General features: G+C 46.1%; 1 protein-coding gene across 3 annotated transcripts in view; it reads right to left on the minus strand.

Moving 5' to 3' along the window:
• LOC125012070 (tetratricopeptide repeat protein 28-like) overlaps positions 1-16500 on the minus strand; it is a 162767-nt gene that overhangs the window by 51645 nt on the left and 94622 nt on the right. For all 3 annotated transcript variants that reach the window (XM_047591688.1, XM_047591686.1, XM_047591689.1), the window contains 3 exons: positions 14055-14202; positions 9060-9332; positions 7577-7707 (listed from right to left, as the gene is read on the minus strand). In XM_047591688.1, coding sequence (XP_047447644.1) covers positions 7577-7707; positions 9060-9332; positions 14055-14202 — 552 coding nt within the window. The remainder of the gene's footprint in view (positions 1-7576; positions 7708-9059; positions 9333-14054; positions 14203-16500) is intronic.

The following is a 16500-nucleotide window of genomic DNA, read 5'->3' on the forward strand; positions in this document are numbered from 1 at the left end:
CTCCCCAACCCTTGTCACTGTAGATGGTGTTACACAGTACTCACATAATTTTACACACATGTTCGACGAACACACACACACACACACTCATTCCCGTCCTGCCTCTCTTTTTTCCCTTTCTCTCTCTCCTTTTTTTTTTTCCTACCCTTCATAAATGGACCTCCCTCTCTCCTTTTGCCTCCAAGTACCTCTCTTTCTTTTGCTCCTTCTCCTTCATTAAAATGGACTTCCTAAAGCCTCCATTCGTCTTGCTGACAGCTCCGCTATCGACCGGGCTGTAGAAAGGGATGCAGTTCCAGGGGTTTAAATGGCTCTCTGGCCAGCCTGGGTGAGGGCTGGACTGGACTAAGGCCGGAGGGAAGAGGAAGGAGGAGGAGGGCGGGGGGGAGGGTGGTGCAGCGCCAGCTTTAACTGGGAGGTCTACCCCGAGGCTGGACCTCGATGCGTTTTTTGGTCACAGGTGAGCAGCACAGATTGCCCTGAAGGCAGTGATCAGAATAGAGCAGCTTTGTAATAAGGATTACAGCTGATGTGATCAGATAAGGAATTAATCACACAGGCCCAAAGCCAACACATTATCTAGCCTCTCTGGATCGCTCGCAAGCCCTCCAAAAAGTGAGCACTACAGCGGGACCACTCAAAACACCGGTAAGTGGAGCGCAGTGGAGTGCTTCGGTCGGCCACACTGACACGCAATTCATTTCAATCAATGCCCAGTCCCAGATAGTTGGGCTGGCCTATCCTATCTTCATACCGCCCCCTTCAACGCGGCATCAAATCTCTCTGTCAAGATTAATGATTGGACATTGGATTTTCCTAATGATTAAAATGTCTTCGGCGTAACTCAGTGTCACGCGGTGCAGTGGAAACCCCAAACAGAGCGATGGGTCCTCCTCTCCCTCTCATGAGCTCTATCTATGTGTCTGCTGGCTGTCATCTATAATCATATAGTGCATCACAACAGCGTATCAGAAAGCGAAGGGGTCTCATGTGACCATGTCACAGCTTATTTGTTATCTAATCTGTCACTCTCTATTGCCATTGATTGGAGCAGCAAGGGAGAAAAAAGACAGACATGGTGTAATATTCAAGACAAATTACTCAACTTCCCAACTCTGAGCAGTTCAATTCTCGCAAGGCACGGCGGTGTTTAGATTAAGGCCTTGTTAGAGTAGCATTAGCAGCAGCGCTCGTGATGCTCGTGCTTTAATCAGTAAATCAAGCAGTCCATACAGCATTCGGCTCTGCGGAGTCAATTTAAGAAGCCAAGGCCACGACAAACAATGCTTTAAAATGTGCAGCATGTCCGCCCTTTCTAAAGGCAATTCTCCCGCAAATAACTGTGACATGGTTTGAGATTCTGCAAAACGGGAGAAAGCAAAAGATAAACAGGGATCGAGAGGAGAAATATGGGGTGCGCAGAGTGGGAAAGGAAGTGTGAGGAAGGAAATGGAAGGGAAGGAAAGGAAGGAAGTGACGTGAAAGGGTGGAGGAAAGGAGAAATAGAGCACGGGCCGCTGAGGAGGGAGAGCGGGAGGAGGCGGCAGAGAGCAGCAGCAGTCGATATAACGACAGCCATTCGTCTCCCTGACAGCCTTCCAAATGCTCCACTGGGGGGAAACACAAAGCTGCGTCACATCGAATGCAGCAAACGTGTAGTGCAAACGCACACCTTTGCTTACATGTGCAGTTGCATATGCACGCACGAAGAAAGAAAGAGACGCTTATGAACCTTGACTCCTGTGTGCACCAAGAGCTCCATGTTACAGGTCAATATTATGTTGTGGGACAAGTCAGTAACATACATCACTACACTGCAAATCTCAACAGCAGCTCAGAGGGACCTATGCGGCAGAAAAACCACCTCGCATTTTACAACCTTACATTTCTCTGAGACATACGTTTAATAATTAGCGTTTACTCCAAGCACACTGGAACGTTCCAAGACAAACACACACGAGAACAGGACATGACACATTCACATGACACCGGAATATGGGAGCACAGATGTGTGCTATTAATGCGCACACACACAAAAACGCACACGATCCCTGTTCCCCGGCTCCGGTCACGGCCCATTGACTGATGCCTGCCGTCCATCTCTCATGATTCATGGCTAAGCGAGCTGCTGTAAAGCAGTTCTAAACCAGTGGGCCGCGGAGAGCCTGTGTGTCATTAAGGCACAGCGGGCTGGACACGCTGTTAGAACCGCTGCACCGCGGCCAGCTCTGTGCCTCGGAGTGGCTCAACAGGAGGTGAGGAAGCAGGTACCTCTGTATGCGGTTGTGTCGGTCTTAGCGGTTTTACTAGAAGAGCAGCATCAACAGCCGAGTGCACTCACAAACCAGCTGGACTTATGAAGTGTGCACAGTGTTCAGGAGGTGTGTTCCTCTTTATTTAGCTGGACACCTAACTTTATTTCTGCCCTCGCCCAGTTTTTCAGCTAAATTAGCCCCTCTAATCACACCCGAATCCTCCCTCTTAATCAGAGGAGCAGCGGTGACCAAAGAAAAAATGACCAGGGTGCCAAGTCTACAAGCGGGCCTCAAGAAAGGCAGCAGAGCCACACGTCCATTCGCTAATGACTCCTTAATGATCCCCTCTTCTGCTAGAGTGCTGACAAACACTGACAAACCCTGACCCTGACAAGAGGAACACCCACACGCAGACCTTTACCTCACCCCTTATTTAGAGGCTCATCTCTCAGCCCTCAGCCTCATTATATCAGGCCTGATCCCAGCAGGATCTGTACGAGCAGCAGGATAAAGGCCCGTGACCAAGCAGTACATGTCACTTTCAGAGTTAGGGGCAAATTCCATGCGGTAGATGGAGAGAGCGCCTATATAAACAGAGCCAGAGTTAAAAAAAAAAAAAAAAAAAAAAAAAGAGAGAGGGAGAGAGAGAATGGCGGCAGGAGACAAAGTAGAACTGTGGAGCCAATGGAAAAAAACATTGTTTGTATCCTTTTTACTTTTCCTTGATTGTGATTTCCATTTCAGCTGGAGTTGGGGGAGTCAGCAGCGGAGACTCTTTTTAACATCACACAAGACATAATTACAGAGTGCACCGCTGCCAGCCCGCCTCAGTTTCTCCTAAATACTCACACCCCAAATTAGGGGTTACCTCCTTCTAGTTAAACCTGCTATTTAAGAAGAAAACGTCACAGACAAACAGAGGGGATGGGAGAGGCAGCAGAGGAGAGGAAAGACCTACTTTAACAGCTTTGTTTCGCAATGACAGAGAAGGCCTTTGTTAAATATGGATACTGGCAGGCCTTGGATGGATCCAGGTGTGGAAACTGGGACAAAAACAAAAGTTGGAAAAGACACACACAGCTAGAAAGGCTAGCCAGTGAGTTTATGTTCTATCAGCCGCATATATGACAGCTGAAAATCTGTTAAGTATATTTCCAAAAGTCAGCGAGCTCAAGAAAAACACTAACTTCACGCTAGCCCATGACCTCACTGGTTTGGACCGCAGCTCCCAGTCCCAGTCGCGGATGACAGAGCACTCTCTCTTTTAGTCTTTCCCTAGCTCGCCTTCCTTTTCTGCTGTGTTTTCTTTCCTCTTTTTTTTCTCTCCCCCTTTCTTCATCTTTATAGAGTGTCCTGGTCAGATTCATAATGATCTATTAGTGTCAAAGAGTCCACTGGTCAGCTACAGGCAAGGGGCCAACACAGTGCCTGGCTTCTTTGCTGGATTGTGCACTGCGGAGCAACAGCGGACATTTTCCCAGGTTATTAAAAGATGAAAAGAGATCCGATGAACTGATATAACAGGACCCAGAACTGTACTGCCTCTTGATTTATGGAGGACACTCATCTGGGATCCCTGTTTTTTGTCTCTCACTGCTGCTTCATCACAGACAGGACGGTGCTCACGCTGTAGCAGAAACTGGTAGCTGTTGTGGTAAACCGAAGCTTTGTGTTGCTATTAGTCGCGGTATTCACGAATATCTTCACAGTATATGTTGTGTATCTAGACGAACACAGCAGTTTATCACATTAATGTGATTAGGAGATTATTACAAACTACTTTATTCTGCGTTTTCATTTCTTAACATTTTAACTACCAATTTTCGAGATATGTGAAATCGTGCTGATCAGAAATAACTGTTTACGTGCACGCTAAATCTATGTGAAAAGATATACATGGATCGGCCACAACATTAAAACCACTGACGGGAAAACATGACAACAAACATTGACTATCTTGTGACAATTCAATGCTCAGCTGGAAACTTTTGGACCTGGCGTTCATGTGGATGTTACTTAGACACGTACCACCAACCTAGACCAGACCAGACACCCCCACCCCATAGCAATGACACTCCGTCTCTGTCTATTGAGTCACAACTGTTTTAGAGACACAAGGGAGACCTACACAATACTAGCAAGAAGGTCATAATGTTGTGCCTGATCTGCGTATGTATTAACGAGCCCCAAAAGTCAGTCAGAACATTTTTGCTGTGGAGAATTTCACGTTTTGAACCATACGGGTCACGGTTACGTTCATCCAACTGCGCCCATAATGTTTCCATCACGCACATGGTGCGAGGGGCACCGCACAGAAACAATAAATTCCACCCAGAGAGAAAAGATCTGATCACTTGTTGTGATGGTTTGGTTTATAAGGCGCTCATGTCTTCCTGTTCAGTTGATTATCATCAGGTTATTCTCAATCCAGCCCAGAATTCCTTTCCGATCGTGGCCATGCTCTTCTACTTGAGGCTTTTTTTTTTTTTTGTTCTGATTGGAATATTATTCTGATGACTAGCAGAATACCATAAAACGTACCATAAATCTGCCAAAACAAAATCCACAAACACAAACAGTCATGGGTATTATGTAAACAAGTCAAGCCTGTCAGATTATAAACTGCACTGTGAGGTACACATCCTGACAAAACAAAACACCAACGCTAAGAGCAGAATAGGTCAAAGCTGAACGCTGCCGGGCCTCGATTCTACTTGAGGATACTCTTTTTTTTTTTTTTTTTTTTCAAAACCTGTAATGCTGCCTGGCTATTTATGCTTCTTGGTTTGTCTGACTTCTCTTTAATGAAGTCACCGCATGCACAGATGTTAACAATTAACTTGATGAGTACAATCTTATTATAATCTGTAGGCATAATGACTTAGAAGCTACAAAAACAGCAGTCACAATAAGCTGAAATTGGCTTAGAAACATACAGCGCTATATAATGTTGGACTAGGACTGACTAGGACTGGCTACACGTACACAAATATATATATATAAATATATATAACACACACAAATCTGTATGAGGTTCACAGCACTCATTTAAATGTGTCTGTTATCATCTTCCAAGCTTTTTTCCCTCATGATCAAAACCTTAAGCGTAACAGAATAAAAACCCACATCCAAAGTCATATCAAAGCCACATGGTCCAGCAGGTCCTTTTATCACACCAGGCATTTTATGATATTATACATACATATATATATATATATATATACACACACATATACATATATGTATATATATGATTTCAGTATAGTCTCCAGGAAATTCGCTAATTAGAGTTGTTTCAATTCACAAATGGCACAAGTTCCTGAGGATCGCTGAGGACTGGAACCACCGCCGCATCTTCTGCTTTAGTGTCTTCTTAACACTACAATACAGTAGACCGAAGACCAAGCACTGGAAACCCAGTCAGAAACAACATCCTGCCCCGAGGCCTCTAGGAAGTGACCTCAGCTTCAGAAAGGCCAGATAAAAAGTCCACATCAGAAACAAAAACACCAGGCTGGCCGTAATGAGCTATCCGCCAGGCTCCAGTGTGTTCTGAGGGAGACCAGGTGGTGTGACACACATATGACTCTGATTAGGGGGCCTTTGGACGAGAGAGGGGGCAGCAGGGTGCACCACGCAGGGGCCAATGGGGACGTTTTGTATATGATGCAACATTCCTGTACTCGCGAGCGATAGATTTGGGGGTGCAGCTTGGTTACTGTTTTCCTCCGAGAAGCAACATGTGATGGCCTCTGGCTGACATCTGATACACTCATACTAATCCCCGAGGCCTTTAAATGTGATTATGTGCAGAGCAGCTTGCATGAGTTTATACATTGGATGTAGTGGTGGGCATATAGCGCACATATGCAGATCGGCCATAACATTATGACCACCTTCCTAATATTGCGTAGGTGCCTCCAAATAGTCGCGACTCATCAGAGAATGGACCTCCTAAGGGGAGAGGCCTCTGTGGATCATAACACACACGCTTGATCTCACAGTTTGGGATATAGTGAGTTTGGAGGCCAGGTCAACACATTGTGCCATTTTTCATGTTTTTTTGAGTTGTTCCTAAAGCGTTTTTACCTGTGTCAGTCTGCATCCTGCTGGGTATGGCTTCTGCCATCAAGGAGTGTCATTGCTATGGGGAGGGGGCGCCTGGTGGGTGGTACATGTCTAAGCAAGGGCCACACAAACGCTAAGTGTCGTGGCTGATCGGCGTACACACAGACTCAAAAGTTAAAACATTTAGTCAGACATTTTCTTGGCCAACAACCGCATGTACGAGCAGAATAGTTAAACCCTAGAGGTAGACACCACAAGTGTGTCCTCTACGCCTCTTGCCCATCTCTCTCACTAACCCCATTAAATGACAGAAGTTTTTAAATTGCTGTCTGCGGACACGTGCACATATCTTCAAACCGCGGGAGTGTGAGATGTCAAGGGCACCGCTGGCCTCATTCTTCAAAAGTCAGCTTCATCCCGGTGCATTGTGCTGCATTTGATTAGACCCTTTAAATGTCTCCCGATATCAGGCAACACAAACAAGCAGGCCTGGCAGCCTGCTGGGGAGGATAAGGAACGAAGGGGAAACGGAGGCCATTCTTCTCCCCGTGTGACGGGAATTGTGTTGGAACAAGCACCTGTCACCCCACAACAATGACCACAGGGGTCAACCAGCAAAAGACAGAGAAATAGGAGACAGAGTGAGGACAGAAATCGGGCACCGAGCAGCGAAAGGAAGAGCGGATCGCTCCGTCCGACTCATTTCCCTCCTTCCCCTCGATGTTTTTCTTTCATTTCTCTCCCTCCGCTTCCCCCCGAAACAGCTTAATCTTGCTAAATTAAAAAATTCCCAAGCAGGCATATGCCACACAGCCCCAGCCTTACTGCTTCATGAACCAGATAAATATCTGCATATTATCTGCATAAATAGTTTGCACTGATAATAAGGTGAACCAGCTGCTAAGGCCATCCTATTGGCCTTTCTTTCAAATACCTCATTCCATTTCCTCCCCCATCACCTTCATCTGTTCTCTGCAAAGACTTGATGCCCATTTTTTTTTTTTTTTTAAATATATAACGAGCAGCAGCATCTTTGTGTCCTTCAGACCCCTCCTCCTTCAGATACCCTCTAAACAGCCAGAGCGGAGGAATGCTGGGCAAAGCACAAACCCACATCTACAACATGATAAGAAAAAAAAATGAGGGGAAAAAAAAAAGTTTGTAACCTGAATTCATTGTCCTCTGCAGTGACAGATCCCCTGCTATATATATATTTCATGTCTGCTGTAACTTGGATTGTGTGTGCCTCTTACCTCTCTGTCCTTTAACTTCATGGCCAGAACCAGCTGGTTGCGGTGGTTGGTCAGCGCTTCCCGGTAATTCCCCTTGGAGAAGAATGCCGAGCCCAGATTCCCATGGGCACGGCATTCCCCTGTTTGGTCACCTGCAGCGGAAAAGCAAAAAAAAAAGAGAGAAAAATCTTTACATTAAAGCAAGCAGGCTTACACCCCAACCCCGTATTTATTTCCCATCATCCCACTGCCACTGCTGAACAGAGACGTGATGAACCACATCTATGCCACTGACATACCACTGCACCCTTAAAAAGGAAAGTGGCCGATATAAGTTCTCCACACTACAGTGGCTTCCCTGACAGCTGGTGGTGTTGATCTCAATGCTCCGGAGGGTGAGAGGGAAAGCCTTATTATTTCTGCCTGACAGAGAGGCCCCACAGACAGGGCCAAAGTAAAACGCAAGGCTCTGTGCTCCACCTGAGAACCACAGCTCCTTATCTCCAGCTGCTCGGCCCAGTCATGTGTCAAACTGTGTGGGGGTGAAAAGACTGGAGTCAGTCTGTGCTACTCTCTGGTACCATTTCTTTTCCTGTCTTACAATTATACATTTTTTATTTTTTTTACTGCCTTTCTCAGAAATGGTCTCACGGCGCGTAGCATGCGCTTTGGAGCAAAGAATTCTCGTCAAAACGTTTTGAAATTTGAGCAGCATGACGGTGCAGCGGTTAACATTTTTGCCTCAGAGAGAGAAGAAGTTTCTGGGTCTTTCTGTGTTGAGGTTGCACGTTCTCTCTCTTTGCCTGCGTGGGTTTTCTCCACTGACTGTTTAAACGTGTTGTAGGTGAGCATGTGAGTATGGTTGTGTCTTTATGTGTTAGCCCTGTGATACACTGGTAACCTGTGCAGGGTGGATATGGATACAAAAAAAACACAAAACCTTAATTGTATGACTAACAATTAATAACTATACTACAAATTATCAAGATGCTCAATCTGAGTTACAATAAATGCTATGTTATGTTATAACATAGCATTTATTATTGTGTTTATGTGTGTATGTTATGATGCTAACATGTGTACTGGGGTGTTGCTACTAAGGCAGACCTTTAGCAGGTGTAATTTTGCAATTAGTAAATCAGCATGCTGATATTTTCCAATTAGCTCTAAGCACAAAGTACAGATTCATCTATTAATGCCATTCATTTGGGGGTATTTGGACATAATCCCAAAAGAAAGATTCACTTGATCTAATTTTAGATCCAAGTCTGGGGTCAAAGGATTCATCCCTTTGGGGAAAGAAGAGCACCTGTCCAAAATCCATTAAAAAACATTTCTGGATCACAGTGGACAAGCGAAACGCAGACATTGTCATCACCGTGAATATTCTATGATTGAATACTTTTTCTTTTTTTTTAAATACTGTTTTATGTCACCAACTAACATTTGGGGATTAACATATCACTTTACAGAGCAATGAACTAAACTAAAACAGGTGTCTCACCTAAGGTCTTGGCCACCTCCAAGTCCTGCTGCATGTAGCCAGTGCTCTTCTCTGTGTTGCCCAGGGACCAGTGGGCGCTGCTGAGGGCCGAAAAGACTGAGCCGCGTAGCTTGAGGCTGCATGTGCCGATCTTCAGAGCGGCCTCCAGAACCACAACAGAGGCTGTGTGGTGGCCGGCTGTCAGCAGCTCCTGGCCGATCACAGACACCACCACAAATGGACTTTTGTCCAGCTTCATCTTTTGCAGCTGCTGATAGGTGGGCTCGAGAGAATCTGTGCGGGAAAGGACACGGGCAGGGCAGAGATTAGAAACAGACCACGGGATGTGCCAAAAAAACAACACGGTGACCGACAGTGATTGTAGCCGCTGCGCTTCATGTTTACCAACTCTTAAAAAGGTGACTGCTCTCCAGATTCACATTGTACTCGCCTCCGGTAATGGCCGTGTTTTGTCTGCCTCAATAAGCATAGCCTGTGGTGTGACGGGGTGACGGCTTTCACCGACAGTTTAACAGTAACTCAATATGTGTGCCATTTTTCTGTTCTTCCACTCCGACTGGGGTAATCTCGGGCAATTTCCAGCCGCGCTGCATAAAAAAAAAAAAAAGAAAAGAAAAAGGCACGTTTTGCAGGCAACAGCCTTTGCAAACCACAGGCCGAAATTAGATTTCTGCCTTCTATTTCAGTCGATACGGACGTTTGAAAGGACGGAGCGACGAGGAGCTTTTGAGGCTGAATTTTGAGAGTGACGGGGAAAGGAATGCAACAAATACACAACGGTAGTAGAAAAGGGGAGGAACGCAGAGCAAAGGATGCACACAAGGTGACCTCTGAAGAGGCTGAAAAGGCACACAATGACATAAATCAATGGAGGGCCGCATGGGATTCAGGATCCACAGCCCCTCCAGATTACAAAGCCCTCTGACAGACACCAGCATCGAGCTACACAAAGGGGGGGCTATATGTGTGCCTTTGTGTTTATTGACGCATTTGTTTGCCTCTGAGGATATATTTGAATGCATGTATAGGAGAGTATTTTGATCATTCTTATGGAGCTGTGTCTGGAAATATCTTGAGCAGAGTCACTGTTACACACATGGCATTGCACAGTGTGACTGTGCAAGAACCAAGTGCTGCGAGTGTCCGCGTGCATAGTCTGCCGTTCAGCCCCCGAGCCGTTATAAACACTAAACTTAATTTGCTTCGACAAACATTTAGGCACAGTCAAGTACACAGACACAATATCTGCGCCAACTCAACAGCACTTAGAAACCCACACAGATGCTAATCCACCTAGACGCAACCGCACGCACACACAATATGAGATGCAACCCCCCCACACACACTCCCCCCACACACACACAGACACTCAAAAGCATAACTGATGATGCTCTTTCAAGAGCGCCGCTCCTGTTCCAGCACTTGGCAGAATGTGGCGCGTACGGAGACAGCGCGTGCATATAATATCCATTCATAGCTTGTAATTGCCTTCAGAATGACACCGAGAGCTGAGTCATAAATCAAACGCTGAGAGAATGCCTTTTTAAAAAGGTGTCATGGCTGCTGCATTCATAAACAGGTAGTTATGACAACATTTGCCTGCGCACGCATAACACGCAGACCGTTGCATCGAGACTGGAAGAAAGAATTACAACCTCCGCCACAGTGACACGCGCGCTGGAAACAGTCAGCCTGCGCTTAACTTTCTCCCCGGGTCTCATAAGAGACGCCCTTTAAACGTTCCACACCTCACCGTCAGTGACGCATGGGCAGAATTACATTATCCACACTGCACCATCCTCCGCATCTGTTTCATGTGAATAAAAATGCAAGTCTTGCGCAGGCCTTTCGTGCACTCGTGTACGAGTAAGACGGGTGAAGCGGCGTAACGCTGCTTTTAAATTTTTTTTTTGTTGTTTTGATGCGCGCAGTTACCACCACATCGTTGGAAAAGAGTCGCATTGCCACCCTATTCCCACTTCCAATTATTATAAAATTCTGCAGCCAGATGGATTTTATGTGTTCATTTGTGTTTACGACCAGACAAACAAAAGGAGATGGAATGAAGCCCCATGAAAACATCACGACCGAAATGTTTTCCTCACCCCCGTCTATGCCGCTCAGCGCCAAATCTGCTGCCTCCCGCTAAAGGAGCGCACTTAATGTGGAAAAACGGGTTAAGAATAGATGTTTCCAATTTCAAAAAAGTGGTCCCTGAGAAGACAGTTGTGTACTGCCGAGGCTCACTGGTGAGATTTCATAGCTTTTGGTCAACAACGTAGGTTAACGTCAAATATGAAGAAAAACCTATGCTTATTGTTTGGGTCTTTTTAGGTCGACGTTTAATAATAAAATGAACTTTGCTCAAGGGCACCACAGCAAGACAGATGCTAATGGACAGTGCATGGATTGTGCAGTTAAAGGACAAAGTTTTAGCAGCAAATGATCCAGTCTGGGTCAATAACTGCCAAGCAGTGAATCATTCTCCTCTATGCTTTATCTGGAGGGATCTTCAAGTTAAAACCTCTTATTACTTAGCATATGTGCAAAATAATTCAATAACTGACAGCTAATGGACCCTTCTGAGTGTTAAGGGTCCATTAGCTGCAGGGCCAGAGAGGGTCCAAAGTTTACACTCTCTCTGGCTCCAAGCAGCCGCACGAGAAAGAGAATGGGAGCAGGATGAAAAAGTGTGCATAACGCCCGGGCGACCGAATCCATAGTAAAACACAGCATCTAATACAAGAGCGGGAGAGGCTGATTTCCCATAGCTCGTTCAATGATAGAGGCGGTGGGAAAACTGATGCCAGGATAACTACGAGTTGCAGATGGGAAGAAAGAAACGTAGAATACGAGGAGGGAAGCGAGACTGCACCAGTCTGGTTTAATGTGGCAGCCCTTTGATAAAAGTCGAAATGTATGATACATGAAGAATTGGGGATAATACATGTAATATTAAAATTACTTTTTAAAAATGACTTTGATGAATTCACTACCATCAGAATCCTCCAAGACCTGTTCCTTTATATTCTGCTCTCAGATGTATTATTTGGCTTCCTCTATCGTAACTCACACCGATCGGCCACAACATTAGAACCACTGACCCGGCAGCCATCCCCAGCAGATGCAGCCCCACTCACTAACAACAGTGTCACCCTCAGAAGGCCCATGTCCATTCTCTGATGACAACTGTTTTGGAGACACGACTGAGACCGACACAATATTAGCAAGGTGGTCATAATGTTATGCCCGATCGGTGCATTTGACTTCTTATTTTGGCGTGAACGTCCACGAGCTGGAACTCCTCACCCGGTGGAGGAAAAATAAACACAGCAGTGCTTTGCGAGGACTGAAAACATCATAGTGTGTCGAGATGTCTGCGGTGGGACAAATGACTGAGATAAGTGAGCGCTGCAATCACGGCGAGACGGAGTCGGCTCTTTTGTGGCAAGACGGCAACTCACGCACAGAATGAAAAAGAGCAGTCTTTCCACAGCTTATAGTATGAGGGAACTAGGCGTAATTACAAAAGGGTTACACGTTTTTTAGACTAACAGCAGTGTTGTTGCCAATCAAAAGAGGCGAAGCAACAAGACACGCTTCGGGTTAAAAATGAAACCACTTCTTCATGGCTTTATGACGCATTCTCGTCGGTGTCCTTTACTCTAAATCCGTTCGGTAAATAACACAATCAGCCGGCTGAATTCTGAGACGAGTGTGTCATGTGGCCGATAAACAATGCAGTCAGGAACATGCCGCTCTTACGCCTCGGAGAAGAGAAAGCAATGCTCGCCTACCTTTTCACTTATCAGGGGACTTTGGCTGATTATCCTCCCTGTTTGCAAGCGTAACATTGATTATCATCCCCCTGTGCCAGGAGTCCCTGTGAGAGGATCATTGCTCTTAATCCTTTGACCTAGCTACCTCTCCTCAACACACCTTGGATTAGGGCCTCCGGTGTTTGCCTGGCACTCTGGGAAATAGGGTAAACAATTAAGAGATTAAATGGCTCGGGCAAAATGTTGGTCTTCCCCTACCGAGAGGACCCATTCTGGTCCATAATGCTCAGGTCTGGGCTCACACCCAAACCCTTTTCTTGTTGTGGTTCCAATGACAGGCTTATACGCTCTCTGTTGCTAAGATGGGCTCTTCATCCTTTACCCGCCTTGCAGTATTTATTTTTTTATGTTTCTTCGCGTTTGCACACAAAAATCCAGAGGAGCACTGTACTCAATCAAAGAAAGAACTGAACAAAGCCCTTCTGAGCTACAGATCTCATTGCACAGTTCAGTAATTTTTGGGTTATAAAGCAAGGCTCGTTTTCAGCGCGCTTTGACAAGGACATGTTGACAAAGCAAGACTGCAGGATGACTCGGCCCGCGTTGGCAGTTTGCGGCGTCCAGATTTAATCCTCTCAAGTGGACATCTGAAGCGGCCAGGTTTGTTTTGAGGCTCATTAGGCTGGCCCGCACCGATTACACGCGGACTATCAGGTCACCGCAATTGCCTGATACAAGATAATAATGCATAATAAGGAGAACACATTTTTTAGTGACAATCCTTGCCTGAATCCACTCAGCTTTAGGAAAGAGGCTCGCGCGGGGGGGGGCAGACACAGACAATGGCATTAGTGTTGGAGCTCATTAAGATAACGGGCTATCTGCGGGTGCGATCGGTCCGACTGACGAAAAGTTACGCTGAAGCCGCGGGCGTCGCGCCCCCGCAGTCCGCAGGTAAGCACTTGACGCTGACAGTCAGTCACAAAGACAGAAAGATGGACAGATAGAGAGATGGCCTGCCTGCAGAATGGACACAAAACTGACAGGCAAAGTCACCCCAACACGCTCGCTGACTGACAGAGTGAGGATTATCTTCTAGGCCGGCTTTTAAGTTGCTGTAGGACGAAACGCGTGAAGACGGCGACAAAGACGAGACGACACACACACACGCACACACACACACACAAGCCACGTGTTCAGCTACTGCGTTCCTCACCTCGTAGCGGCGACTTCATGGCGGCTTCCACCATGCCCACCAGTAGCTGTAGGCTCTTCGGGTCTTGGGCCAGCCCGGAGGCGAAGGCGGCCAGAGCGTCGGCATGGCGACCAAGGTACTGAAGGGCAACACCCTGTCGGAAGTATGCCTGCAGAGAGAAAGAGAGATATCAGGGCTGTTGCCACAGTGCGGGACTCAAACACATTACCAGACACACTCATTTCACGCCATTTGCATTTTTTCCACATGAGCAATCTTCTGAACATGGCACCTCTCTCCTCCGTGCTCCCATAACAGAGTGATCACAGGGTGTTTTTGTACTTGTTAATTGGATTATAAGTTTTACATAAATGCACATGTTACACTCTGGCTGGCTGCCTCCTCAGAAGCAACTATTGTTTTTCTGCTCAATATTTACTTCCTCCGCTGGCTGTCGGAGTAAACGGCACAAGCAGAGCGCTGGGATTTCTCTTTGGCTTTGTCTGAAGAAAGCAACGTGAAAGAAAAAGGAGAACGGGACAGAGCTACTTTCTCAAGTCTGTCTGTAGCTCAAAAAGAAGCACCCATAAATACTGCAGAGCGTGCGTTCGCTTTGACAGGAGGCAACTGGACGCAGCTTGCTTTTGCCATATTTTATACATCAGACGAGAACTTGATATGTGAATTGTTCTCGAAATGGACTTGCAACAGATTTGTCGTACTGTCATTTATTCAAGGGGCTGGAGACTATTTTGTAAGTGTAGTGATTCAGTACCACCGGGGCAAAAAAAAAAGAAAAAAAAAACTTCAGGCAACGTATTACATACTGTAACTTTCTGTGAGGGACTAAAATGTTTTGGAACATTTTGCAGACTCAAACCTAAAACAGACTCTGCGTCTGGGATCCAAAGCCCCGTCAATAAGTGTGTTTTTTTTCCCCTTTCAGACAGAGTGTCTGTTTGGACTCATTGGGATAAAAAAAAAAAGAAATGCTTCATCCAGGCAAGTGTGTTTCTGTCTAAGGCCTGATCAGGCAATAATCCTAGAGAGTTGTTAAACCTGACTCTGGTCCAGTCTAACAGCAGCAGCAACGCGCAATGGAACTGGATGCATCTCATTACTCACGATCTATCCAAACCGCTAAATCCCCCCAAGAGAAAGCAAACTGTCTCTCGTAATAGTCATATCTGGGCTTGTGTTTCAGGAAAAGGCAATTGGGGGAAAAGACAGCTCAGGACTGTGTGAGGTAAAGAAACAAAAGGCTCCCTGAAAGACGCTAAAATTTGAATTCATCATGATTAGAGAGCTAACCTTTCCTTTCCCGTGTATGTGTGCGGGGCAGCAGCAGCAGCAGTCCAGGCTGCCTCCCGCCACCTCCTCACTGAGTAGGCAGTCACTCCACTCACAGCTTCCAAAAGTGACACGAAGGCTAATTTGTTATTAGCATCTAAGAGGCCTTTTCATTAGTCTTCCCAAGCTTCTCTGTTAGCACTCGCAGGAAGTGAGAAAGGCGGGGAGGATTAGGGAAAATGAGACATGACATCGAATTTATAGAGACCAGTAATTAATTTTGCTTCCACCCAAGCCCCCCCACTGACTACCAATCTCTCTCCAGACCTGCTGCCCCCACGGAACATTTCCACCTCCCCTCGCTTGCATCACAACTCCATTGAAAATGACGAGGACAGAGATTAAATTCAAAGCATTAACCTTTGTTCTAACACTGTTATTATATGGGGGGTTGGAGGGAGGAATGGGGGGGGCCAGGCCAGGGAATCCGCTCAATATTAATTGCATCTCGCGGAGGTGGAGTTTGGGCAGGATGCACTGGCTAGCACGGAGAGGCCCACAAACGTTTTGCCCAGGGGAACAAAAGACATTTAAAAGCACTTCTGCCTTTGATTAGATTTAGCCCACAATGCGACTGCCGTGCCTTTCATTCTCTTAAGCGCCGTGCTCTCTGGCTGAGACGACCGGCGAAAGGAGATGAGAAAGAAAAAGATGAATAAAATAAGGTTCGCTCCGAACAAAAAAAAAAAAACGCCGTCTTCTTTAATCAATTCGTTGTGTCCGATCATGTCCTACATGAGGTTGAAAGACTGGACCGGCCACCGAGTGCACTGGCGCACTGCGAAGCACGAGAACAAATGCAAAAACGAAAAAGCGCCACGGCAAAATATGACAGGATCAATGCGCCGTATGGGCCTCATAAGATGTTTTTACTTCCATTAATCTCCCGCTGCCTTCAAAACACGCTGCACAAAAAAAAACACACACACACACACGATATAACCCCACCAGCCTTCGCATAATCCAGCAAGTCAATTCAGCCAGTGCTGCTTACAAAACAGAGGGTTCAATTGAATTTACATTACAGTGGCTGCATACTAATTAAGGACTGTGGTTTCAGTGATGCTGACGAGGGGCTCAAGATAAACTCAAACTGACACATTTAAATAAAAGACTG

This window comes from Mugil cephalus, chromosome 8 (genome assembly GCF_022458985.1).
Source record: "Mugil cephalus isolate CIBA_MC_2020 chromosome 8, CIBA_Mcephalus_1.1, whole genome shotgun sequence".
NCBI lineage: Eukaryota > Metazoa > Chordata > Actinopteri > Mugiliformes > Mugilidae > Mugil > Mugil cephalus.